Below are 26,347 nucleotides of genomic sequence, written 5' to 3'. Positions count from 1 at the left end.
CTCCAGGGAAAGGTTAAGGCCTGCCATATCTCTGCTTATCAGTGCACTGCTGTTCACAGGCAAAATACCCTCCTGATCCCAGCGCTGCTCAGCTCATGCTCTGTTCAAGGAATTCTGCTCTTTTCACAAAGGCAGCGCTGAACAAGTGAGTCAAACGCTTTTTGCAAACTAACTCTGCAAGTGAGGTGCCCAAAGTTTATTGGATTCCCCATTAGCATCTGTGACAAGGTATAGCAAGGAGCAGATCCTTTGCAAATCCCCTCCTATCTTTGTGTCTTTAATGCCCGAAGTTTTTTTTTTCTCCTAATCTTTGTAGTTATTCAAGTTGCTTGCCTACTTCCATTCTCAGTTTGGTCTTTCAATGTAACACCTTAAGCAAACATCTTCTGCTTTACTCTTTATTATTCTGCCAGCATAAAAATTACTAAAAAAAAAATGCTTTATAAAATAAGCCATGAAAAATCTAGCATTATTCAAGAACCTAGAATTTCTCAGGAGAAGGACTGGAGGTAAGGATCCAAAGGGGTTTCCCTCGCTGTAGACCCCAACAGCCAAGGAGCGGGGAAAAGGCAATGTCGGAAAGGGCTCTGCCTCATCCCAGGGCAGACAACTGGGTGCTACTCCAGTTGATTTAGAGGTCATTTTCTAGGTGGGCACAGATAGTTTTTAGAGGAACACTTTGAGGAATGCATGTTCACAGGAACTGCGGAAGGAAGAGCCATATTAATATCCCTGGCTGCTGTCCAAGCTGCCAGATGCTAATGATAATTCCGGGCTATGGGGGACTCTAATAAGAGCTTAATAAGGACTCTAATAAGAGTCTGGGGACAAGGAAGCCTCCCTTCCAGGCCTGAGAGGCAGAGCAAGCTTTTCAGGGTCAACAGAGGGGAACCTCAGCCAGGAAAAGCTTCTCAGGGCTGGAATGGGATATCCCAGGGCCGGTCTCTAGGGATCTGTAAAGGAAAACAAGAAAGGAATTGCCTTCTGTGGCCTCGAAGGGAGGTCTCCAGTGACAGGAGGCCCCTCTTAGCAGGTCCAGAGGGCCAGGTGGCAGTCCCAGGTTGCTTAGGCTCTGCTCCTCTCTTATTTGGGCATGGGGTACTCCTTGTCATCTTTTGCAGCAGGTGAGCGCCGTGGCTCTTTTAGCTGGGGAGCAGCGTTGGGGTTAGGGTTCTGGACACTGCCTATAAAAAGCGGGATGCCCATTTCTTCTTCAAAGATGATGAAGAGAAAGGGCCGGTCCAGGTTGAAGGCTGAGAGCGAGCGTGATATCACAACGCTGGTAGCAGCAGATCCTTCCACCCCGTCTTCTTTGAGCTCCAGGCTGGACTGATGTTGGATACTGGATACAAAAAGAGACTCATCTGAGATCTTCTGGAGGTTTGGGTTTGTGAACAGCTCCTGGAGGCCTACGGAGAAATGAAACTTAAATTAGCCTTTCCCATTTGGTGCCACCAACTGCAATTTTCCTCAAAAATTGAATTCTAAAAGCAGTTCCCTGATTCCTTGTTACGCACGTTGTCCAGCATTGAGGGCTGGAGAACTGGCAGGCAACCACAATAAAAGCTGCAGTCCAACCAGGTTCTCCATTCCCTCACAGTACGAAGAGCTGAGGGTGCCAAAACCAGAGCAGTTTTTACATGCTTGTCCACCTCTTTTAGAGCAGTGGTGTCAGAACTTAAGGCCTTCCTTAAAAAGCAACAGCAAGTCTGAAGTCTCTTTCCTGTTAGGCTGGAAACAGTTTTACAGAGGAGATTTATTTTTTTTAAAGCAATTTACAAAAAAAGTAAACTTAATTTATTCTCCTCTAGAGATTCAGTGGATAGTGTTTAATTTCAATAAGCTCTCAATTCCAGGTTTTGTGATCTGCATTCTCTTGTCAATTTATAAGTCCTGCACCATTTTAAATGACAAAGAAAGTTGCACACAGCGGGAAGCTGGTCTTGGCTACAAATTGGGGAATAGGAAGAGCTCATAAAGATTTTGAGGAAGTGAGAAAGCTGCCTTCCCTATAGCATCATCTCATTAGAGCAAAACAGTTGGTGCTAAGCAAGCAGAGAGTAAGGAAGAGGAGAGGAATAAGAAACGAAGGGATTTGGATGTTATCTGGAGCAAAGCTGTGAGGCACAGCTTTCGAAACAAGGCTGGTAGTTTTTAGTGCTAGTGAACAGATGCCATACAGATTGATCAGATTCGCTTATTCTGCCCAAATCCTGTTAGAGCCTTACCCATTTGACTGAGAACGTTGTTGAGTTCCAGCTGGTAATCCAATTTCATTTTGGGTATCTTCACCGTGGTGGGCACCTCTTCGGGGAAAAGCCTGCATAGCTGTATGTAAGGGAAGCTCTCCAGCACGTGAGTGGCGTTCCAACTGTACTGGTTCGGTACAATGACCACAAAACTCACGTTACCCTTAAAGGGAAACTTGGCCACCTGGAAAGAAAACCAACCAGAAGAATTTATAGAAGGAAAGTCGAGAAAAACATATTTTTAGTGTATTCTTTTTCTGATTTGTCTACACAGCCAGTATAGCTGTAGGACAAAAACAACCTGTTGGGAAGGTGCCTGAGTTCTTTTGGGGAGAAAGCTTGTTGGAATAATGGCATCAGATTTTAGTATTTAGCCACTGAATGGTGAAGATTAAACATGGCAGGGTGGAGGCTTACATGTATAAACATTGTACCCAGACTTGCAGTAGCTGGTTCCTGAAGGATTCCAACAGTGCAGTGTTTAGGGGAACTCCTTTCCACATTTTCTCATTCATTTTAACTTAGAGCTTTAAAGTTATATTAATTTATATTCATTTTCACTTACTAGGAATAGCTGTGTTTTTTCCAAGAGACTGAGAGCAAAAGTTCAACATTCTTGCTTGAAGCAAGGACAAAGGATGCTTATTAAAATTGTGTGTGTGCTAGTCTTGTTAAAAAGCATTTGTATTTTGAAGAGAACATTTGCAGTCAGTGAAATAAAATAGTAAGAGGAAATTCCAATCAAAACCTTCAGTACTTTTAGGGAGCCCTACCTGAACGTCGTGGGACTCCAGTGAAAACCAGCTCAGGGAGTACCTCTGGGCTTTCATCATCTCAACTGAGACCACAAAATCATCGTCGAGGTGGAATACATCTGGTGAAGTGAAGGCAGCATCAAACTTATTCCTCCAAAACCCTATCAAAATAAAAGTTGGGAATTCAGTGAAGTTACTTTTGGGTAGGAAAACACAAACTGCCTCGCTGACGCTTCTATCGTGAGTTCTCAGACAAGGCAGATAGAGACCAGGCCAGTAGAAATGCAGTGAAATCGGTACAAAGGCTGGAGGAACCCTGACAACAGGAAGCCCTTATCTTCCAGAGAGGGACTAAGGGATAACAAAAGGACCTGGGATTAATCCTCATGCCTCAGCGTGGGAGATTACCGAAGGCTATGAAGATAAAGCCATGTATGCTTGCGAAATGCTTTGAAAAAATGAAAAGCGGTGTGTACAGTGAAACGGGTGCTCCAAAACCAAGCTAAAAATATTTGCAGATTTACCCTGGAAGCATTTGGTCTTTGATGCACAGCTCTTGGGGAGTTAAAAGAGGAAGACGTGCCTGACCACCGCGCTGTAGTCAGAAATAAAGCCACAGAAGCTGCCTGCAAGCTGTATGGTTGGTGTGCAGCGGGCTGCGTGTGACCTGCTTTGGTTAAGATGAGCAGTGATGTGCTGCTGTCTGGGATCCTGGACCAGGATGCAAAAATACCACAGGTTCCACCTGCTGTATCCTGCCTCTACAGTCAAGCAACGTTTTTAGCACATGTGAAAGAGTTGGGAATCATTACTGTAAAGAAATCAAAGCAAGAGGAACAGCAGATGCACAAGAAAAGAACAAGCAGATTGACTAGCAGGAAGCAATAAAAAGAGATGCCATTCAACTACAGCGTTGGCAGAAAACTAGATTTCTAACTAGATTTCTAACTATTCCTCGAGATGATCAGGCTTGAAAAGTAAGACCTGTGGAGCTCACCATGGAAATGGATTGCATTGAGCAAGAGCATCACCGTGTTTCCAGGGAGCTGCTGCAGGAAGGTGGGTATTTGCCCATTAGTTGCCTCCTTTACCCACTGGTTTATGGCCTCGAGGTCATCCTCACTGCTCCCAGAAAGGCTGACAGGCTTTGCCCCATAGAATTTCTCTGAATCCTCCAGGAACTTCTCTTTCACCTCCAATCCTAGCAGAGAGGAAGAATTCCATGGGAAGTCACCATGCCTTGAAAAAACGTGCTCGGTAGGCATGACGCTCCCCAGGGGAAGCACTTAGGGAGACAGAAACATGTGCCCAGTACAGCAGCACGCTTCCATCTCTCTCTCTGTCACTCTGGGAGTTTTATCCCACCTCCCTAGGGAGCACCTGAGCCAGCTCTCACCTTTCTGCAGGTACACCCGCGACGCAAGGCTGAGCGTGGCTTCTGCCAGCCTTCGGCGAAGGGCGCTCAGCAGGTGTTGGAGACAGGGCACGGATTCCAGGTGCATCACCTCCAGCAGGTGCTTCTCGGTCTGGTTTGCTGCTCCTAAAGCAAAGGCAAATTCCTATTAGTTCATGCCCATGTAGTGGAAAAGAGGGATATTACTCTCGCTGCCTCCTTTTAGAAAAATAGGGTGCCTTACAAAAGATGCTGGAGAAATGGGAAAGGAGGAGACTCAACACAGGCCACAGAGAGCAGCTTTAATTGTAATAGACCCTAATTAAAGCTGCAGGAGTGGGTTTAAGTGGAAAGTGCAGTATTTTGCACACTGGCTCCTGGTGCCTTCAGGAGGGGCTGCATGGAAAGGAGAAGACTGGTTTTGTAGCAAGGAATTTACCCAGTGCCAGGTGGGACAAGGCGAGGGCGATGCTGAGGGGAGACAGGATCACGTTGCTTCTGTCGTTCTCCTGCTGGACCTCTCTCAGGAGATCGATGCTGAATTTCATCAGCCCGCTTGCTAGCCTCTGGCTCTTCTTCCAGGTTATGTCACAGCTTTGGTTGTCTTCATCCTCTCCATCCTCTTCAGAAGAGAGGACTTCCCCAGCCGGTTCCTCTCCGTGACAGTTCTCAGCCCCAGCTCTGGCCGTATCTTCAGGGCTCTCATCATTCTTGATTCCTTCTGGGGTGATGGGGGAAGGTGGCGTGGGTCCGTAGGTCTCCTCCCAGGTGTCTGACAGCTTCGCATCCGGCAGGGCTGGGCCAGCTCCCGGCAGAGCAGACGCTACCTCTCCATCTCCTTTCAGGTCCTGGGGAGAAACGAGAAGGGTAGAGCAGTGGGAGAGCAGGAGTACTGCCTCCCTGGTGGGTTTGGGCTGAGAAAAACTCTGATTTCTCTGCTCTCGTGGCAGCCTTGCTCCGATTTATGGTTTAACCTTGAGGTTAACGGCACCTCCGTAAGATTGGAAGCCAGAATGTTTTTATGCCAGGAAAATGGCCTCGAGTCGGGGGCTTGCAGCGGTTCCCCCTCTGCCTGGTAAATGACCTGCTGCAGGGCCAGGAGCCGCCAGCTGCTCAGCACCTGCCCCATGCCTTCGCTGTTCACGGATCCATCCTCCTCAACCTTGATTTCACCTCCTCCCCTCACATATTTTGGGACTGCGGATCTGCCTCGTGCATCGGTCAGCACCCTCTGCTGCTGTCACAGCCTTGATCCGTTCTGGCTCAGATCCTCCTCCAGGCATCTGTCTCCTCTTGACTCGTCTGTTTTATTCCATTGCTTTTCTTTCCAAAATCCTCATTTTCCACTTGTCTAAGCTTTAGACCATAGCACTGCTGCTATTGTCCTTATATTTGCAGGGCCTTAAACATGTGCTTTTGCCTCAGATCTCCCTGTTCTCACCAGCATTTGGACGACATTCCCCTGCTGCTCAGCCACGAGCCTCTCTCCTTCTCACCCTCACATCTAGTTGTTTTCTTCACCCTCCCTTGGCAGTCAGAAGAGAAACAATTCACCTGCCAGTCCTTGCACAATCAGCTACTGACATTTACTCCCTGCTGCCCAGCTACCTGGGCTGGAGCATCCAACACAACGGCGGCAGCAGCAGGTGAGACAGGGAGGGAAATCAGCACAAAATGGACTTCTTGCACTGCCTGGACTCACCCTGGAAAACTGCTGCAAGCACACGGTGTAAGAGCAAGCCCCTGGGATGGGACCAGTGGCTGCTTACCTTCAGGTTCACAACCTCGTCTAAGGACAGGCGCTGTTGCTCACTGGCCTGAGCCAAAGGGAGCTGGAAAGAAAAACAGCAAAGTCAGGTCCCAGACAAATTTCCTCTGAATTTCCAGTCGGTCTTCTCCGCCCCTACTCCTAGCACTTCCCCATGGGGTCAGGTCAGAAGCCAGCAGCAGTGTGGCTGTGGTAGTCCTGAGGTGCTCGTGTGGCTGTAGCAGGGGCTTTAGGATGCAGAAACGGGGACAGTGGGGGCTGCAGAGGGGACATGGACATGAGCAGGAGCTGTGAGAGGCTGCAAATGCTGCTGGGTTTGTTTAGAGAGGGACTGGGTAAGAAGGGTATGAAATAATGTATTCTTTAGTCGGTTTTGCAATCTCAGATCTGAAAGGGATCCAGATTTAAAACAGAGGGGGAAAAAAAAGTCATAAAACAATGTCCTATTAACCCCTGAATGTCATGGTCACTAAATACAACTGAAGCCAAGTTTCTAAAGATTTTCTACAGAAATCCCCTTGAGTAATGGGAACATCCACCAACATTTTAGATAGGAAAAGGCAGATCAGAAGCCTTCCTGCACTGGGGCACAAGCTAATGCCGTAGCAGGGGAGCAATGTCCTCCACAGCTCACACAGAAACATCAGGCAGTATTTGCCCCAGAGGCTGGAGCCCAACCTCGCTGCCTTTGCCCTTTTGGCTGGCCAGGAGAGGCCCCAAAACCACGAGAGGGGAGCGACTTACCCGTAGCTGAGTGTGCAGAGCAGATAGGCAGAGCAGCAGCAGCCCCCAGAGCAACACCATATTTCTGGAACAGAAGGACCAGCTGAGAGAGGAGTTATTTCCAGCTGCCTGGCAGCAGCAAGCCGAGCTTATTCAGGTCTACAGGGAGAAAATTATCAACCTGGCCAAACAGGTTGGCGCAGGAGCTTGCAGAAAGCAGTAGGGAGATGAACAATGCTGCAAAGAAACAACACAGGACTCCTGGCTCCAACGCCAAGGCAGAGAAATCAGAGAGGAACAGGGGACCGGTGGCGGAGCAGGGCTGTGACCACAGCCAGGCTCTTGCACGACACTTTCCTGCTTGGAAACTGCATTTCTGACCCCAACACCCTCGTTCATCTGGATTGCAAATGGTGTTTCCCTAATCAGCCCTACACACATTGTGCCTCTGGAAGAAGACAAGAGCCTCTGCTCCTTCCCTGTGCACAGCACCGAGGTGTGGGCACGGCGTCCTTTTGTCAGCTGTGCCCCAGCTCTTCGGATAAGGGATACCAACCTGCCTCTGTGGGGCCACGGGCACTCAGCAAGTGCTGCCTGGGAGGGAATTTGCAGGTAGGAAGCACGATAGCAGCGCAATTTATCAGCAATTTGTCCGGGAATAGAGAGTCCTCCCCTTCCCAGCACTTGCCTTCCCCCTTTGCCGGCAAACCCGGCCTCTCCCACCCCTGAGCTTCAGTTCCAGTACAGGACAGGGGGAGCTGTCCTTTAACTCCCTGCCAGTTTACACCCTCCCCCAGGAAAGCACTATTGCTCCTTGGAAATGCCCCCGTTTCTCATCAAATCCTCCTCTGCCTGCCCCTTACCTGTTGTTGGTGTCCACGTTGGAGCTGGCACCTGCTTTGGCCCGGCCGATGGCTCTGCGTGGGGCACAGCCTCTTGCCCAGCCCTCCGACCCACCGAGAGCGACCTTCAGCACCACCCCCCTGTTTGGGAATTTGGCGAGCAAATATTGACTTACAGCATCCGGTTAAACATTTGTTTGGGGCAGAAGAGTGAGTCTGGGGTGTATCTGGAGATGGGGAGACGCTTTATGCTGCTGCACCTTCAAAACAGCAGTTTTGAACTTTGAGTTTACCAGCTCTGAAACTTTATTTCTGCCGGTGGGAGAAGTCAGCTGTCCGGGCAGGGGCTCTGCTTTCCATGCACTCCCTGTGCTGGGAATGCACCCTTTTATTCATAACTCCAGTGACAACGTAGGGCTTGGTATTTACTGCCACGGGGCTCTCTCTGGTTTGGGAATTCTCTTTGCGGGAAGCCTCAGCTGTTTCCTCCCCGCAGCCCGGCTGCAGCGAGCACCAAGCACAGATTTTAACAGCGAGCAGGTGCCCAGGGCCCCGTGGCCATGGACCCTGCAGGCTGGGCATCTGAGAGCAGCAGCTGCCTCCCTGGGGCACAGCAGGAATCAGAGCCCTGGCAGCAGCTGGCCCCGCAGCACAGGCACTGCTCAGGGATGGAGGAAAAGTCCCGGGGACAGGCAGAACTCCAGCAGTGCTGTCCCGTTTTGTGCCGCATGCAGAAATAAGTGATGATTCCCAGCATGGGCTACGGCCACGTCCTCAGCCTGACAGTTCCTAAGGATTGCAGCAGTTGCAGTCATCCTTCCCCCGTGCCAGCTCACGGTTTCCAAACTCACCCCAGGCAGTGGGAACGGGGCTGGAGCCGTGCTCTGCAACCCAAAACTCCCTCAGGATGTAGCACTGCAACACAGGGAGCTTCTTCCTCTCGGAAAGCAGATCCAAGCCCTGTGCAGCAGTCCAACCTTAGGGCCAGGGCATCTTCGCAGCATCCAGGTCCAGGACCACGAGTGGTGCCTGAGTGCAGAGCTGCAGCCAACACACCGAGCCACCTGGGCCCCCCAGCGCACCCAGCCCGGCACCGAGCACTCCCCCAGACACTTCTGCACATCTCTTTCAAAGAGTTTATTAGAAGTAAATATTTACATCTATTGCAAATGGTTAATAGGCAACGCGGGACTGAGAGCTCCCCTTGGGTCAGGATAGCCAGGACCAAGCGCTCAGCTCCCCAACCCTCCTGGAAGCGGAGGGCAGCCTGCCCAGCTCCCTGGCTCGGAGGGACTGACAGCTGGGGGAAGCCCTTTCCCCTTCCAGGACAACTCACAGCAGGCTCCTCCTCTGCCCAAGAGCTTCCCATTCCCCCAATACTGGCTCTGACTTAGGCTGAAGGATGGATGGGAAAAGCGCTGGAAGAGAAGTGAGGCAACTGCTCCTGCTGCCGGGTCAAAGAGCGTTCTCCTCACCTTTGGGTTACAGAGGAGTAGGAGCAAACAGTGCTGCCCCAAAGGGGAGGCCAGAAGGGGACCGTGCTGGGTTGTGAGAAGGGGCAGAACTGAGCACCCTTCTGCTGCTCTGTCTTCCCCGGGAGTCACCAGCACAAAAGAGAGGAGAGAGGATGAGAAAGGGAATTGCTTGAGAACCTCTGCCAACGCACAGCACGCAGCACTCCTCACCCCGCTGGTAATTACGGGATGCAGTGCTGCCGGGGCAGGAACCAGCAACAATCCATCCCCACCTTTCTACTCCAGAAGCAAAATCCCTGCTGGAAGCACCTCCTTCTGGCCTCTCCAGAGGGTCACATCCCAAACAATCCCTCTGCAGCAGCTCATTCCCAAATGAACCCGTGGAGCAGACACGAGGCTCCTGCCTTGGCTGACCTGCCTTCCTACCTGGCACTGGGACCAGTAAGGCAACAGGAGTGCTCCAGTTAACCTCTCCTCCTCCCAAACAGGCTCCCACTTGGGCAGCAGAACCTCGAGTTAACAGAGTGCATCCTCTGGGCCTCGAACCCACAGACCAGAGGAGGAGGAGAAGCCTGGCACCAGACAGCAGTGCCCACCTACCCTATCCCAGTAAGACCGTTCAGTTGGTCGGGGTGGAGTGCGCAGGGTACGTGCAGATGGCAGTAGCTAAACTTCTATTCGTGTCAGCTAAACTGTTGTATTCGTGTCGAGGGCTACCTCTTACCCCCTAATGGAAGGAAGGAGGACACCCGTGGTCCACATTTCTCTGGAGGGCAACTCACAGTTCCCTGGGGATCAGGCACACGTGGTACAGAAAGCTCCAGGCCTATCTGCAGGGGTGACAGTGACCTACAACACCCAGTACTTCTCCCAGCAGCAGTGGAGGTTTCTCAGTTATGGCTTTTCATTTTCTTTTTTTTTTTTCTTTCTTTTTTTTTAAAGATAGAGAAAGAGGTTAGAGATGCTTTACCAAGTGCTCACCGATGAGTACACCTCCCCCCCTGCACCATCCGTTCAGGAACACCTAACCCTGCCTCTTCTGCGAGCGGTGCTGCCGGCTTTCAGCTCTACAAACCGGAGCTGTGGGACGGCCACGAGCTCCTGGGCTGGGGCTGCTATGCCAGGAGGCGTATCACGCCGTTGTCCGAGCCCAGCAGGAGGTGGCATTTTGTGGGCAGCACCGCCAGGCTGGTCAGAGTACCCCGGAAATTCTCCGAGCTCAGCTTGGTCGTGCTGATGGGCAGGGCTGAGGACTCCAGCATGGAGTAGACACCGATCTTGTTGGCCACGGTGCCCGTGACCACTTCGTTGCCGTAGAGGTCGAACGCGTGGATGGGTTCGGATGCGGATTTGTAGTGGTGCAAAGGTTTCTGCTCCAGTTCCTTCCAGACGGTCAGGGAATGATCCGAAGAGGAGCTGATCAGCACATTGCCCTCTGCAGCCTGGTGGAGATGAAGCACCAGTGAACCAACACTGTTGCGGTAAAGATTCCCAAACCCACCCTGGAAGTGAGACCAGCAGGTAGCTGCCAACAGTCCAACAGTCTCAGTGCAATCCCCTAGGACAGCCCCTTCCAGGACAGACACTTCCAAGCAGCTGAGAGTACTGAACAGTATTCACAAGGTGTCCAGGTGGACACCACAAGCTACAGGACTCTCAGGTAGCTGGTGAACTCCCCCAGCACCATGCAAAGTGCCCTAGAGATGGGCTGCATCTCTTCTTAACAAGCTGCTGATACTCAGCTCATTCATTATCTCTTTCTACTGCAGTGGGTAAAGAGATTTTCACGTGGTCTCCCCTCTCTGTTAAACCACCCGCCAAGTTATTTTCCTTCTCGTGGACAAGGAATTGGGGAGCTCTCAGTAGAAAACACTGCTAAGATAGAAGCCTGGAGAGCTTATTAGCAGAGCTAGTGAGAGGGTAAACAACCCACCCTAGTGAACTTTGCTTAACCTGCGTTTGGGTCGAGGACACTGGAGCCCCATTGCTGCTCCCTGGGGATGGGTAAATATGGACAAGAGTTACTCATTAGAGCGACACTCTCCAAGAGGGGCTGACAGCCCCGAGGAGAAGCAACATATTCGCCTCTTCACAGGACATGTGGATACTCCCTGCCCCGTCACAGATCTTGGGAGGGCTGATCTCTTTTCAGCACAGGTTGAACTGAGAGCACCTGCCTGTGGCACAAACCATGGGGCAGGAGAGCGTGAGCAGCCCCTTAAGGACACAGCAAGGGCTGGAGGAAAGCCTGAAGGATGGAGCAGGTGAGCTGTGCCAAGCAGCACGTCAGGATGCTCCACACACCCTCCACGGACCAGCAAGGCCCATGGAGCAGCCCCCCGCTGCCCCCAGCTGAACCTCTCACCTTGATCTGCAGGATGTCTCCCTCGTGGGCAGGCCACCCCCGCATGATGAGTCCCGTCCTGGTGTCCAGCAGCACGATGAAACCAGAGGAGAAGCCAGCCATGACGCTGCGCCCGCTAGGGCTGACAGCCAAGCAGCGGATGAGCCCGGCGCTCACCCCACTGGCCAGGCGAAACTCATGCTGCAAGAGAGAGAGACCAGTTACCAAGGGGCTAAAGGTCCAGGGGATTTAGGAATTTAGGGGACAGGAGACCTTGGGGCACAGCTGGCTTCTGTGGAGTCATCTCAGCTGGCTTTGGACCAGCCAGGATCGCGTTACTAAGCATATGGAAGCCACGGGGAAGCCTGAAGGAGGCTGGCTTGCAAAGCAACAGGCTCCCTACCTGCAGGCCTGGCTTCCTGTGGTCTATGAAACGCAGCACGGAGTCTGCACTGGCCACGGAGATGCTGTGGTAGGGAGGTGGCATGGTGGTGACAGCTGTGATGGGGACCTTGTTGTCTAACTCGTCAAAAGTCCGGAGAAGTTTGCCTGTGGAAACACGACAGGTCACTTACAGCAGTAAATGTACGGAGAAGCTGCACGGCAGATATCCAGTCTCTGTTTTTTAGCAAAATCCATCAAAATTTTTATATAATATTCAGTATATAACACGCAATAATCAATCTTCCTGTCTTTAAGGACTGGACCAGTTCACCCCCAGCCCCTACCTGTGAACTGGTCCCAGATGTGCACGGTGCCGTCGCAGCTCACCACGTGCTGCGATGCCTCCAGCTGGCTCACGTAGAAGACAGACTTCTTGTGCTCGGAGTAGGTGAACCGCGGCGGCACCTCGCTGGTGCCGTCCCCGTAGTTGTACAGGGGCCAGAGGCGGACGGTTTTGTCCTTGCTGCCGCTGAGGAAGAAGTCCTCGCTGCCCAGCGGCGCCACGCACTTGATGGCCCCCGAATGCCCTGAGAAACTCTGCAGCTTGATCTGGTGGAAGTGGAAGCGGGGGTCGTGCTGGCTCACCCCGATCTCGTACTGCCAGTAGGCCAGCCAGTTGCCGCACAGCATGTGGGTGCTGCGAGGCAGCTCGTGCTTCAGAGCGTTTTCCTCGCTGGACGAGCTCGGCATAAAGCCGTCGGCGCCAGCGCCGAGGCGAAGCAAGCCCAGACCTTCCCTCTGCGTGTCCACAGGAACCTGGATGCGGTTCCCCACCAGCACGCTGCCGAAAGTCCCGGAGTGGCTGTCCTCCTGCTGGCTGGGGGGCAGCTCGGGCCCTCGCGTGTCCTGGTCCGAGCCCGCCGCGCTCGGCGCTTGCTCGAGGCTAACCGCCTGCAGGCTCTTTGGGTTCACGTTTTCCAGGTAGAGGCTGGCCAGCTTCTCAACCAGCAAGCAGTTGGGCACAACCGTGCGGATGACATCGCCTGAAAAGAGACAGCACGGCTCCCAGGGAAGGGATTTCCTCGCCTTCATCCCCTACCATCAGCATCAGTGACAGAACGGGGGGGGGGGGCAGCACAGGGCCGTGAACACAACGCCCCCCCAGGCAGCCAACACGCCGTTCCCAGCCAAAGCAGCCTCAAGTCCCAGTGGGTTCCCGACACCACAAGCAGACCAAGCCACCACGCAGAAGCTGTGAGTTTCCCCCAGCAGCCCTCTGCCCTCTGATTTCTCTTGAATTGAGGTCGCACACACATGCACAGAGCGAGGAGCTCTCGCAAAGCCCAGGAGGAGGGAGCCAAGCCGTACCTAGCAAGCAAGAGAAGGGGATGTAGGTGATGTAGGCCATCTCAGGGTTAAACACCTTCTGTAACTCCATCAGCACCGCCGGGTCCAGGGCCAGCAGCTTCCCATCCGAGAGGGGCACCTCCATCACTGGCACCTCGCAGCTGCTCAGCGACTCCGCCGTCAATCCCTGGACAGGAGAAAACAGCGAAATTCCCCAAATCAGACGATTTCACCACATAATGACACACACACACAGCCTGGGCTGGGCGCTGCTGACACCGGTGCTGGTGTAGGCAGCTGTGCCCACGTTACAGTGGCCGCACGCAGGGCTGAAGGCAGGAGCACCTCACACAGCACTGACCTGGTCCTGCAGCTCCTGCAGCAGCGAGAAGGCCCCGAAGAAGTTCCTCACCGTGTCGCTCAGATGCTGCTGCACCATCTCCTGCCCGATCCGCAGGCAGATCAAGGCAATGAGGCTGATTGTCTTAACGCACAGGACGATGCGGGCCTGGGCACCGCTGGGGAAACTGAAGAGGACATCTATTTTACCAGCTTGTCCTACACATATCCCTTTTCCCCTCCTCTGCTTCCCACCTCCTGTCTTATCACGTTTTCAGGCATTATCAGCTCTCCAGCAGCACAAGCTCTATGCATACACTGCGGACCAGCACAAGGATGTGCACACCTGGGTAGCAACAGCCCCACAATCCCCCAAAATCATCGGACCATCACAGTACCACTTCCACACCCCAGATTTTGTGTTGTGCAAGCTGTGGCTGAAGACACCGCTTACTGCAGCGCTTACCCGACGGCCAGTGAAGTGAGGAAGCCCAGCACCGGCAGCAGCACCTCCTGGCTGATTTTGGGGAGGATGTCCATGAGCGTGGTGTCCGACAGGCACACCACGATCTTCTGCGCCAGCGTCACCGCGGCCAGCAGCCCTGCTTCCTTCCTGCTGTTCAGCCGCCCGCCGCCGGACCCACCGCCGGGTGCGACCTGCAAAAGGAGTCCCTCCAGTGCCGGGGCCAGCAGGACACATCGAGGGTGATCCCAGGATCGCCTGAGCTCAGCCTCAAAGCCCAGCCCCAGCCACAGCCTGCGGGAGAGGAACCTGAGCAGCGACGCAGGTCTGGAGCTCGAGGGGTGAGCCTGAACCAAAGGACAGGTGGAAGGAGAAAGAAGGAGCCTGGAGAGGAGCGGACAGCCCCAAATTGCGCACGTCTTCTGGAGGGCATCTCCCTGCAGAACGCTCCTGGCGGCTGAGAAACTCAAGAGGGGAGACAGACAACTGTGAACTGGCCCAGAGCATCACCAGCCTGGGCACCGCATCCTTCGGCAGCGCAGGAGGAGGGGGAACTTATGTCGAGCGTCTTGCAGCAAGACCCAGCGCCTTCATCTCATGCCACGTCACGCCTGGATGCGCAGGCTGCTGAGGAACTGTCCTTGCATGAAAAGATCCAAGGCACAAAGCCCGGGCAAACCTGCCAGCTTCGAGAAACCCAGCTGCTAACAGCTCCTCGAGGCAGAGGAGCGCATCCTTTTTTGCTGAGGTCGTGCCCGTGGTGGTTACAGCAACGCCAAGCAGCTCGCGGTGCCAGCAGCAAGACTAAAAGGTTTGTCTGGATTCTCTTTCCTAACTCCTAGACAAACCAAACGCCCAGGAGAAGAGAGTTAATAACAAAACCCGCAAACAATTCCCGGTTTCCACTACACTTCTTGTACACCTGCCATCTTCCAGCTCATCGCAGAGGCTCTTCCCCTCGCAAAATAGCTGCCAAATCCTCCGGGAAGGACTGACTTTATCCTAGTTGTGACCCCTCTGCTTTCAGTGCTTTTATATTGGGTTGCCAAACGCTATTCACAGGAGCGTTCATCTCCCCATCACCCCCGAGCAATAACTTGAGCACAGCACAGCAGCACAGCTGGAGCCGCGAGCGCAGTTGGGTGGAGAGTGATTTTGCTGAAAAACACAGGATTTTTTTCCTCCCCCCCCCCCCCCCCTCTTAAAAATCTCCCCTTCCACGCTGGAAAAACTGACAGCGCTTTTTTTTTTGTTTGTTTTCTTTAACTGAGCAGCTGTGGCCTCCTTCCCTGCGAGTTGAAACGATCCGAAAGCCATTGAGGTTTTCCATTCGAACAACAAGCAGTAGCCCGAGTGTTTCTAACCGCTAAAAAGGAGCAATGCGAAAAAATAAGCCTGCTTAAACCATTCAAAAAAAAAAAAAAAAAAAGGAAAAAAAGATGTCAAATGGTTTGTTTTTCAAGCAGCTGCATCACACACACACACTTTCTTCTTGCTATGCAGCTAAGAATTTCAAAATGAAAAGTTTCGAAGTCTCGCCAGTGCTTTTTTATATGGATGAAAAAAACTCCTTTGACACCTCCCCTGCCTATCCCTTGTAAAACCACTCACCCCAACGATCCCACCACAGTCTGCCTGCCCGTTGTCACAGCTCCATCTCAGCGTGCTCGCCCCGTAAAGCAGAAGAGAATATTTTTCTCTGCAAGAGGTCTGACGGGGAAAGCCCACTGCCGAAATGGGGAAGGAAGGGCTGCGGCAGCCTGCAGCTCGGTGCAAATCCGCGGGGGCCTGGGCTCGCTGAGCAGCAAATCCCATGTGCACAGCCGTGCCCTGGGCTGGAAGCAGCCTGGAGCTCGTGGCAGGGGGTCAAGGCATTGCTCCTGGCTGCACCAGCACAGCCCCTTCCCAGCCAAGGCTGCTGCACGCTCTGACATTGAGATCTGCTCAGCCCTCGCTGACCCAGGGGGAATTCAGCTGAGCACAGCTCTCACGAAGGAGGCTGGAGTGCATTTTCCGTGCATCCTCTCCCCTCCTCAGCCACCTGGACAAAGCTCCCACCCCGACACAGACCAGAAGAGGAGGAGAAGGCGATACTAACCAGGTAGCTGATGTAGGGCAGGTACTGGTAGGTGAGGACAGGCTCTCCGTACAGGTACGCCACGTGCACCAGGCAGGCCAGCACCGGCTTGGACACCTGATCTCCCAGCACCGGCCGCTTCTGGTAGATATTTCCCGTGCTCAGGGGACCGTTCTCATCGCTGCTCGGTACAAATTGCTGCCTGGTGGGGCCTGCCCGGAGACAACACCACGAGCTGAAGCAGCAGGCTAAGCCCCAGCCACGAGGCACCCGGCAGAGCCCACCCCGGGGACCCCGGGCTGTGAGGAGCAGACCTTACCCACGTAGCAGGACGTGAGCAGACGGAGCAGGTTCCTGGCGATGAAGCGGGAGGTGACGGTGGGGCCCAGCTTGGCCGAGAGCCACCTCACCATCTTACAGGCCGTGTCTGCAAAACAACAAACAGTCGCAAGGCCAGAGCCCGGCGAGGCACAGATTAGTTATCACCCGGCGCGTCCCAGGCCCTGCCCGCCCCGCAGGTGGCTCCCCGGGTCTCTGGTTTGTTGGCAAATTGCAGAAAGCTGTGCTTTCACCCCAAAACACCTCCTGCTGCAGCCCCAAAGCCGTGCCAGGTCCACACACTTCAGCGGGATCGGACCTTTAGGGTGGTTTCATCACCGTCCCTGAGATGGGACAAGAGACACCCCCAAATCTGAATCCACCTCTCCACGGCAGGTCTGGCTCCCCCCTTCTCCCCCTCGCTGCTTTTCTGTTTTTTTTTGCCACACCCAGCAGAGAGCCCAAACCCCAGCAGGGCCTTACCCAGGAGTATGCTCTGCTCTTTGTCATCCGAGTGGTCCGGCAGCTCCTCTCCCTCCCCATCCTCCGGCTCGCTGCTGTCATCAGCCAGGGTGACATCCACGGAGGCGCCAGCGTCCCCAGCGGCGCCGGCATCCACGGCCACCGCCAGCTCCGCCTCGACCGCTGCGTCCTCGTGCTCCTCGTCCTCGTGCTCCTCCTCCTCCTCCTCCGACTCCTCGCTCTGCTTCAGGTCCTGGCTGCTGTCCACGGACTTGAGGCTGCTCTTGTCCTTCTGCGAGTCCCCGTCGGCGGCTCTGTCCTCGCCCAGCGACACCTCGCTGGCGCTGCTCTTGTCGCTCAGCCTCCCCAGGCTCAGCAGCTCCTGCTCCTGCGGCTGCAGGGACTCCCCGACGTAGAGACCGCTCTGGAAATCCTCGCCCTCGGGCAGGTAGGCCTGGTCGTGGAAGCTGACGCCGGAGGTGTAGTCGAGGAGGTCGAGGGCGGCGGAGCCGTGCTCCACGTCCATTTTGATCTCCTCCCCGAACACGCACGACACCGGGCTGCCCCCTCCGCTCTCGTCGTCCTCGGCCGCGCCGAGGAGGGATTTGCTCTCCTCCCGCGAGCTCTCGATGCCGACGAGGATCTGCAGGATGTGGGGCAGCAGGTTGAGGAGGAAGGACTGCAAGCCCAGGCGCACGATCAGCTGGGCCACGAAGCAGTCCGTGTAGAGGTAGAACCTGCCGTGGCGGTAGCAGGGGGTCTCGTACGCGCCGATCAGTGGCTTGAGCAGGTATTTATTGGCGTTCTTTGGGCCGAGGGATTTGGCGATAGGCTCAAAGAGATACCACGCCGCGTAGACAGCGGTGTTCTCCTCGGACATCAGGGACAATACGAAGGGCAGGAGGATCTCCAAGCCTTCGGGAGTGATTTCGGAAAGGATCCCCTCCAGCTGCTGCCACAGCTGGAAAACGAGCTCCCGGCCCTCACCTTCATCCTCCACCTTCTTCGCCTGGTAGGTGAAGATGAACTTGTGCAGGGCTGGGAAGTAGGTGGGGAAGGGGACGATGGAGCTGAAGGGACTGAGGAGCTGCGTGGGACACGGCGGGGGCAGGCCCTGGGAGATGGGTTTGTACTCAAAGAGCTGCACCGTGCCCTTGCCCAGCCTGGGCTTGAGAAGCTTCTCCACGGGCACGCTGAGCTGCAGCAGGACGTGCAGCACGTGCTGGAGCGGGGCCGGGATCTCCTTGGGGTGGTAGCGGCACAGGTTGCGCACCATCAGGAACCGCTCCAGCAGGGACGCGTCGGGCTTCGAGGGGCGAATCCTCGGCGCAAAGATGATCTCGGCCACCAGAATGCCCAGCGCCTGCATGTCCCGCTGGAAGAGGTCCGAGAGACCCAGCAGCGGCTCCTCCCAGGGCTGCTCCATCAGCTGCATCTCGCTGCTCAAGCCTTTCACTAAGAAATTGTCCAATTTCTCCAGCTCTTCCAAGGCCTGGAGAGGATTGAAGCCTTCGGGCAGGGAGATCTTCACCTCCTCCCTGTCGGCCTGATCCACAGCACCCGCCTTGCTCCGGCGGAGGGGCCGGACCCCCGAGGCTTTGCCTTCAGCAGCATAAGCAGGGAGGGCAGCGGGCTGTGCTGCAGGCACGGCGGGGCAGGGCTGATCGGGAGCCCTGCCTGGTGCAGAAATCGAATCCAGAGCCTCCGTGCCTTGCTCTAAATCATCCTCACCGCCGACGGATTTCTCGCCGGCCCAGGTGGTTTCGCTGGGAGTAGCCTCCAGGACCAGCCCGTTCACTGCGTCGGTCACCGGGCCCTGGATGTCCTCCAAAACCACAGCCTCCCTGATGTTCTGGAGCAAGGGCCGAGCGATGGCCGGAGCTTCGGCGGGCGTGTAGGCAGGTCCCACCATGCGCCTGGGGTGGGGCTGGTCAAAGAGCTGCACCACCCCGTAGGTGGTCAGGTGCGTGTGGTTGTCTACCAGGTGGAGGCAGACGTTCTTCTCCTTGACGGCGTCCTTCCCCAGCAGCTTGTACCCGAAAGTGAGGTCGATCCAGTGGTGGAGGTCCTGAGACACCTCCCGGCTCTCCAGCAGCATGCGGTGGACTTCGATGAACTCCTCGTAGGAGCTGCACCACGACGGCACGTCCAGGTCGGGCATGTCCGGGTGGATGGATCGGAAGATGGAGGGGTCGGTATAAAACTCCGGGATGCACTCGTCCGGGGTCCAGCTCTGCATGCGCTCCATGCTGGCCGGGTACTCGTTGGGCTCCCACTGGGACCTGACGTGGCAGCACAGCACCGACTTGGGCGTCCTCCGAGCCGTGTACACGTAGTAGGTGATATCCGAGAGGACGTCGGAGATGTGGTGGGGGACGTGGAGCTGCTCCCCGCTTGACCCGCCAGCCACGAACGCCTGCTTGGTCATCTCGTAGGTGAAGTCCAGCTGCTTGTCCCCCTTGTTGAGGCGGAATTTGGATTTCCTCAGGTCCCTGAACTTGCCGTTTTTGGTGGTGAAGTCCACCACCCAGGGGAGAACCGGGTGGTAGTTGGGGTCTCCCATTCTCCTCCCAGCCAAGCTGTTTAAACGCATCAAGTAGTCGAAGTTGCTCACCCGCCCGTGAACCCACTGCAACACCAGGTCCCGGAGCTCCTTCTGGCAGGTGGAGCACCTCACCGCCTCCTCTCGTGCCCCGGTGCCGTTTTGCTCGCTCAGCCTCTCCAACCCAGCCTCCACGTTGGCTTCCTCCTTCCCGGGCCCCTCGTACTCCCTGAAATTCACCCGGAGCCGGCTGCAGAGCTTCTCATCCACCGCCACGTCGTGCAGGGAGAAGGCACCGCAAGCCAGCCCCGCCTGGTGACAGGCCCTCATGGCCTGCAGCACGTGGAAGAGGAGGAAGAGGATTTTGGCGTGGCTGTTGGTCAGCTTGGCCGGGCTGAAGGTCACGATGTCGTGCAGGCAGTACTGCACGTAGGGGTAGACGACGTACAGCATCTCGGCCGACTCCAGCAGCGCCTCGGCCTGCAGGACGTTGGGGCAGGAGGGGCTGCCCCTCGCCGCGCTCTCCTTAGCGGGGGAAGCTCCGGGCACGTTTTTCCCCACCGGGAGGACGGGGCAGCCGTACGCCTTCTGCAGGGCCGCCCGGAGAGCGTCGAGGGCCAGCACGGCGGGCGGCGCGTGAGCGTGCCGGTAGGGCCGCACGTAGCGGCCGTGAGCCCGGCCCCAGAGGTTGCGGTAATTCTGCGAGGCCACGCGGTGCATGAAGCCGTGCAGCGTCCTCGGGGCCGCCGTTTCGGGGCTCGACAACCACGGGAGGGAACGCGTGGCCCCCCCCGGCGGAGGCGGCCTGCCGCCCCTGGGGGGGCCCCGCCGCGGGGCCCCCGGCCCCACCCCGAAGCCTCCCCGCCGGGGCGGGGCCCGTGCCCCCGGCTCCGGGGGGGCGGGCGGGGGGCACAGGCCGGGCAGCACGCGGCGCTCCTTCAGGCTGCCCAGCCATTTTTGGGGGACCAGCGCCGTGACGTGCGTGCCCTCGGCGGCGGCCGCCAGCTGCCGGCGGTCGATGTTGAGGTCCCTCTCCACGCTCCGCAGGAAGGCCTCCATGGCGGCTCCTGCTGCGAGAGGGAAGGCAGCCCCAAAAGGGCTGGGGGTGAGCACGGGGAGCGCGTGGCATCGTCCCCACGGAGCACGAAATCGTCCCGGTGAGCCCCCAGAGCCCCCGCGGTTCCCTCTTGTTCTCCAAGGTGCTTGGAGGGGCTCGGCCTAAGAGGATATCTGGAGGGGTTGGGGAGGGATGGAGGGGGCTGAGAGGGGATGAAGGGGACAAAGAAGGGATGGAAGGGGACAGATGGAAGGGACCAAGAGGGGATAGAGGGGGCTGAGGGGATGGAGAGGGACCAAGAAGGGATGGAGGGGACACAGTGGATGGAAGGAGACAGAGAAGGGATGGAGGGGAACCAAGAGGGGATGGAAGGGACACAGGGGATGGAAGGGACCAAGAGGGGATGGAGGGGGCTGTGAAGGGATGGAGGGGACACAGGGGATGGAAGGAGACAGAGAGGGGGTAGAGGGGAACCAAGAGGGGATGGAAGGGACTGAGAGGGGGTGAAGGGGGATCGAGAGGGGATGGAGAGGGCCAAGAAGGGATGGAAGGGGACCGGGGGGGAGGGAAGGGGACAGAGAGAGGATAGAAGGGGCTGTGAAGGGATGGAGGGAACCAAGAAAGGATGGAGGGGGCCAAGAAGGGACCGAGAGGGGCTGCAGGGGGCTGTAGGGGGGGCACAAGGGGCCCTCAGCAGCCGCAGTGCCGGTATCAGAGAGCACGGGGGGGGGCCCACAGCACCGAGCACCCCCGGGGCCCTTTGGGCTGGGGGCGAGCAGGGAGAGGCGGCACCGGGGGGGGGCAAACCCCGAACCCCAAAGAACCCCAAAAGACCCCAAACCCTGGGGGGGGCCTCCACCATCCTGGGGGGGGCGAGACGAGACCGGGGGGGGGTGCACGGGGGGAACGGGGCCACGGGGCCGGTGCGGGGGGTACGGGGATGGGGTGGGGGGGGTTATAGGGCCGGGGGGGGGCGTATAGGGCCCGGGAGGGGGTTATAGGGCCGGGGGGGGCCCCGCTGCCGCCGTTCCCGGCGTTACCTGGCGGCAGCAGCGGGCTCAGCGGCGGCGGGCGGCCCCGGCCATGTTGGTCAGGTGACGGCGGTCACATGCGGCCGGGATAATGGAGGGGGGGGGTTAAAAAACGGGGCACAACGGGACCCCCCCCGCCCCGGGACATCAACGGGGAGCCCCCCCCGGGGCTGCTGCAGCTCCCGCAGCGGGGGCAGGACCAGGAGGAGGAGGAGGAGGGGGAGGAAGGCTCCGTGCCCTCCGCACCCCCCCCAGGCTGGGGCCGGGCTCCCCCCAGCGGCCGCCACCGGGGGGGGGGGGCGGGGAGAGGGGGGGGGGGGATACCGGGAGGGGAGGGGGGGGGGCTATGGGGGGGGGGTGTTGCGCAAGAGCCCGTCCATATATGGGCAGGCGGGCGGCGTGACGCGATTGGCTGAGGTCACCGTGACGTCAGCGGCGCCCCCGGGCTGTCAGCTGGAGCCGGGCGCGCCGCCGAGGCAGCCGGCCTTAAAGGGGGCCCCGCGCGCCAAGGGGAGGCCCCCGGGTGGGGCCCACCGAGGTGAGTGATAAATAGAGGGGGGGGCGGCGAGGGGTGAGGCCGCCCCCGGGGTCCCCGCGGGTGCTCAGCGGCCGCCTGAGGGGGCTCCGTGCGCTGGGTGCTGGGGAACGCTGTGAGGCGAGGGGGGTGCGGTCCCCGTGGGAGCAGCCGGGCGCTGCCTGGCCCCGCCGCCCCCCGAGCCCCGCAGGGCCCCGCCGCCTCCTCCCGCCCCGCGGGGGCCGCTCCGAGCTCCGGGAGCAGCCCCGCAGCCGGTCCCGGTTCCCCTCCTCCCTCCAGCCCCGCGCGGCCCCTTTAAGGCGGCGGGAGGCTCCCGCCGGGCAGCGCCGCGTGGGAGTCACGTGGGCGGGACGTGCAGGCAGCCCATTGGCCCGCCGCCCCCCCGCGCGCGGCAATCAGCTGTTACTGGGGCGAAGGGCAGGGGGCGGCCTTAAAGGGGCCGCGCCGCTCCCCCCGCACCCAGCCCGGCGCCTGGCGGCGGCCGCTGCTGGGGCTGGGGGAAGGCTCCGAGACCTCCCGCGGGGTCGCGGCGGGCGCTAGGGCCCGGCCCGCTCCGGGGGGCCCCACAGTGAGGGGTGGGGGCGCGGCCCCTTTAAAGAAGTTGTCCAGTCATCGCGCCGTGCTGCCAAGCCGCGGGGTCAGGCGGGTTCGCGCCGCCCCGCCCCCGCCGCGCTCCCATTGGCTGGCGGCCCCCGGCGCTCACTTATGATTGGCTGCCGACTTGAGGCAACTTCTGGGAAGCGGCCGGCGCCAGCCCTTAAAGGCGCCGCCCCGGCACGCAGGGAGGGGGCGGCCGGGGCAAGGCAGCGCCGCGCCCCGCGGGGACCGAGCGGCGCCGGGCCCTTTAAGCCGCCCCCCCCGGCTCCCCTCTCCCCTCCCCCGCCGCCTCTTCGCCCTCTGGAAAATGCCAACTCACAGCACGCGGGGCATGCTGGGAACACCGCGCCGCACTACAACTCCCAGCATGCCCCGCGGCGGGCAGGCGGGGAGGAGGGGGGCGTGGCCTGTTTCCTAGGCAACCGCCGGGCCGGCCGGCACCGACCCCGCGAGCCGGGTGGGCGGGGCGAAGAGCCGGCTGTGCGCAGCGATTGGCCGAGCGGCGGGCAGAGCCGGCTGCCTATTGGGCGGGGGCGGAGAGGTGGGCGTGGCCGGGGCGGTGAGGGGGCGTGGCCGGTGGGTGGCTGCGTCATGGCTCCGCGGGCCCGGCCCAGGCGGCGGCGGCGGCGGCGGCGGAGCCGGGAGGGGGGGGGGGGGTTGGGAGGTGTCGGGGCTGAACCCAACCGGAGCGGGGGGCACCGGGAGCGGGGGCGCCGGGAGCGGCTCGCACTCAGGTGGGTCCCGCCCGGGGCTGGGTTTTGAGGGAGCCCCGGTGCTCCCGGTGCCGTACCGGGAAGGTCACCTTCCCTATGGGGGGGGTGAAGGGGAACCGGGAGGGCACCGGGGGAGGAACCGGGGGGGCACCGGGAGGGCCCAGCTCGGTCCCGAGCCGCCCCGCAGCCCCCTCACGGTGGGGTTTAACGGGCGGGGTGCGGGTGTCGGTGCCGGTGTCGGTACCGGGGAGCTGTGCCCGGTACCGAGAAGGGGCGGGCGGGGCCGCTCTGGGCTGTGCCCGGCCCCCCCGGGGGTGACCTTCAGCACGGGGCCGGGCGGGGCAGACTTTGCCCTGGGGGGCACGGAGCGGGAGCATCCCGGGGAACGGAGGGGGTGGGGAGGAGAGGGGGGAGGGGGGGGGCACCGGTTACCGGCAGAGGGGGGGGGGGGGAGAACCGGGAGGGGACCCCCACGGCGGGCACAGCACCGGGGGGGGTGCACCGAGCACCCCCGGGGCTCCCCATGGCTCCTGGGGGGGGTTGGGGTGGGCTGGGGGAGCCCGGTCTCGGTGCCCCTTCCCCGGTAACCCCGGTCCCGGCCTCCTTTCCTCCCTCCCTCCCCGTTTTTTTTCCTCTTTTTTTCCCCTTTTTATCCTCCCCCCCCCCCCCCGCCCCGTTTTCCCCTTCCCGGTGCTGATTCACGGCCCCGGCGGGGGTGGAGCAGGGCCGGGACCGGCGCTGGAATCCGGAGCAGATGGACCCGGCACGCCAGGAATGTGCGGCATCTCCCCGCCGGGCCCCGCCGCCACCCCCCCCCCCGGCCCCTCCGCCACCACCCCAAAACCCGGTGAGCACCCCCCGACCCCACTGGGACCCCCCCCTGGGGCACCCCCATCCGTGGGGTTCAGCCTCGAGCCCCAAATCCCTTATTTTTGGGGTTAAAGATGGGGGAAAAAGGGGGCGGCGGGAGGATGCTGAGGGGCAGCGGGGTGCGTTCCCCAGGGTGGTCCCGACCCCGAATTAACGCCCTTTTCCCCCAAATCTCAGCCGGCTGCTTGGGAGGGCCGGCGGAATCCCCAAAATTGGGGCTGGGGAGGCACTGAGAGATTTTAGGGGGGCAGAAAACGGGATTTTTTTCCCCCAAATTAGAAAAGGGAGGGGGGAAAGGGAGAAAAGGAGGGGCTCGGGGCTCATGGGGGGGGTTGTTGAAGGGCTCCTGCGCTCCCCAAATTCCCCTCGGCGGCGGCGGCGGCTGACGAAGTGTCTTCCTTGGCAGGCGGCGGCGGCTGGCCCCCGGCCAGGTGGGACCCTGCCAGCGCGCGGATGCCTGAGGTGAGAGGCCGGGGAACGCCGTAACCTGTACCTGCTGCCCCCGTTGTCCCCGTTGTCCCCGTCCCCATTATCGTCCCCGTGTCCCCCCCCCCCCACGGTGGCCTCGCAGCCCCGGTGCGGTGGGAGCGGGTTTCCGTGTGGCTCGGTTCCCAGCGGGAATTGGCCTCGGGTTCCTGCGTGGTGTGGGGCTGGCTGCGGGTGCCCCAGGTCCTGCTGCGGGAAAGGGGAGGGGTAGGGGGAGATCCGAGCTGCCTCCGGGTCCCCTCCGTGTCCCCTGGGGGTGGGGAAAACCCTGGGATGTCACCCCAAAAGTGAAGGTGATGGATCAGGGCCCTGGGGTGGGGGAAAGGAGGGCTGGGGGGTGTTTGGAGCTGCCTCTGTGTCCCCTCTGTGTCCCCTGGGGCTGGGGGAGGCCCTGGGATGTCCCCTCCCCAATCGAAGGTGGTGAATCAGGGCTCTGGGGTGGGGGAAAGGAGGGCTGGGGGGAGTTTGGAGCTGCCTCCGTGTCCCCTGGGGCTGGGGGAGACCCGGGAATGTCTCCCTCTTGAGCAAAGGTGGTGGGTTGGGGCTTTGGGATGGGGGAGAGCAGGGATGGGGGGAGCTCGGAGCTGCTTCTGTGTCCCCTCTGTGTCCCCTGGGGCTTGGGGAGACCCTGGGATGTCCCCATTCCTGAGTGAAGGTGATGGATCAGGGCCCTGGGGCGGGGGAGAGGAGGGATGGAGGGAGCTCAGAGCTGCTTCCATGTCCCCTCCGTGTCCCCTGGGGCGTGGGGAGACCCCGGGATGTGGGTGAAGGTGGGGAGCAGCTGGGCTGGGCGGGATCCCTGCGCCGTCGATCCCATTTCTGACACCTTTCTTCCCTCCCCAGCTGCCGCCCCGCTGCCCTGCTCCTGGCTGCCCAGCACCAGTTCTTCAGTGGCAAGCTTTATGTCCTCTTCTAGTAGCTAAAGCTGCCAGTTGAAGAACTGTTGAATGCAGCCCCTCTCTTCTCGTCACCGAGGTGCACCCGAGGGACCGGGATCAGCGGCGTCCTGCGGGCTCACCCCTCTGAGAGCCGAGGATGAGGAAGGGCGGGGATGAAGAGCGCAGCTGGCAGCATCCAGGCAGAGCCGTGGCTGGAGGAGCTGTAAAAACGGGGCTGTAAAACGGGGAGCGGGGTGTCCCTGCCTGCCGGGGGGGGTGGCGTTGAGCTGGGACAGCAGGAGAAGGCTCAGAAAGAGGCATTAAACTTTCAGTTTTCCTCCACAGCTCGTTTGTAGGATCTTTGTTACCTGCGGGGTGCCCGGGTGGGCTCAGGACCTGCCCGGTGGCGGCTGCGGACCGCGAGCTGTCCCCGTGGGGTGGCAGGGACGGGGTGGTGGCATCGGAGCTGTCCCACAGGGGGTTGACCTGCGGTGCCATGCCACGGCAGCGGGATTACCCTCACAAAAAACCCGGCAGCGGGCCGGAGCTGGCTCACGCTGCCCTTTTCATGGCTGGGTGTGCCGGGGGCAGGGCCCTGCGGAGCCGCTGACTCAGGGCCGAGTCACGCATGGCCCCAGATGGCTGCTCGGGAACGGCCACCCCGGGCTGGGTGCCCGCCTGCTGCCAGCCCTGTAGGGC

The 26,347-nt window shown here is 59.1% G+C and overlaps 3 protein-coding genes across 5 annotated transcripts; 1 reads left to right on the top strand and 2 right to left on the bottom strand.

The window, feature by feature from the left end:
* Nucleotides 1-1,083: 1,083 nt before the first annotated feature.
* SERPINF2 (serpin family F member 2) lies at nucleotides 1,084-6,969 on the bottom strand (the record flags this gene model as incomplete). The annotated part of the gene is made up of 8 exons (XM_084299938.1): nucleotides 1,084-1,409; nucleotides 2,229-2,433; nucleotides 3,023-3,165; nucleotides 4,002-4,205; nucleotides 4,401-4,544; nucleotides 4,837-5,245; nucleotides 6,167-6,229; nucleotides 6,910-6,969. The coding sequence occupies 8 exons, from the start codon at nucleotides 6,967-6,969 to the stop codon at nucleotides 1,084-1,086; spliced, it is 1,554 nt and encodes a 517-aa protein (XP_084156064.1).
* Nucleotides 6,970-8,852: 1,883 nt separating this feature from the next.
* Nucleotides 8,853-21,716, bottom strand: WDR81 (WD repeat domain 81). 3 transcript variants are annotated; one of them, XM_084299674.1, is made up of 11 exons: nucleotides 21,579-21,716; nucleotides 16,961-20,551; nucleotides 16,479-16,586; nucleotides 16,181-16,371; nucleotides 14,086-14,276; nucleotides 13,642-13,807; nucleotides 13,302-13,467; nucleotides 12,278-12,976; nucleotides 11,953-12,098; nucleotides 11,571-11,750; nucleotides 8,853-10,647 (listed from the first exon to the last, which is right to left on the bottom strand). In XM_084299674.1, the coding sequence occupies exons 2-11, from the start codon at nucleotides 20,538-20,540 to the stop codon at nucleotides 10,321-10,323; spliced, it is 5,754 nt and encodes a 1,917-aa protein (XP_084155800.1). In that variant the 5' UTR covers nucleotides 20,541-20,551; nucleotides 21,579-21,716; the 3' UTR covers nucleotides 8,853-10,320. The 3 variants fall into 3 exon arrangements, with proteins under 3 accessions (XP_084155800.1, XP_084155801.1, XP_084155802.1); XM_084299675.1 differs by having other exon boundaries at nucleotides 16,961-20,580; nucleotides 21,579-21,692; XM_084299676.1 differs by having other exon boundaries at nucleotides 16,961-20,548; nucleotides 21,579-21,692.
* LOC311217684 (uncharacterized protein) lies at nucleotides 21,622-25,959 on the top strand (the record flags this gene model as incomplete). The annotated part of the gene is made up of 5 exons (XM_084299937.1): nucleotides 21,622-21,627; nucleotides 21,960-22,107; nucleotides 24,139-24,261; nucleotides 24,691-24,746; nucleotides 25,690-25,959. 5 exons carry the CDS (start codon nucleotides 21,622-21,624, stop codon nucleotides 25,807-25,809), a joined length of 453 nt encoding a protein of 150 aa, XP_084156063.1. The 3' UTR covers nucleotides 25,810-25,959.
* Nucleotides 25,960-26,347: the final 388 nt, after the last annotated feature.

This window comes from Netta rufina, assembly GCF_964035555.1.
Source record: "Netta rufina genome assembly, chromosome: 21".
Taxonomy (NCBI): domain Eukaryota; kingdom Metazoa; phylum Chordata; class Aves; order Anseriformes; family Anatidae; genus Netta; species Netta rufina.
The sequence above is the reverse complement of the archived record's forward strand: the minus strand, read 5'-3'. Positions and strand labels throughout refer to the sequence as shown.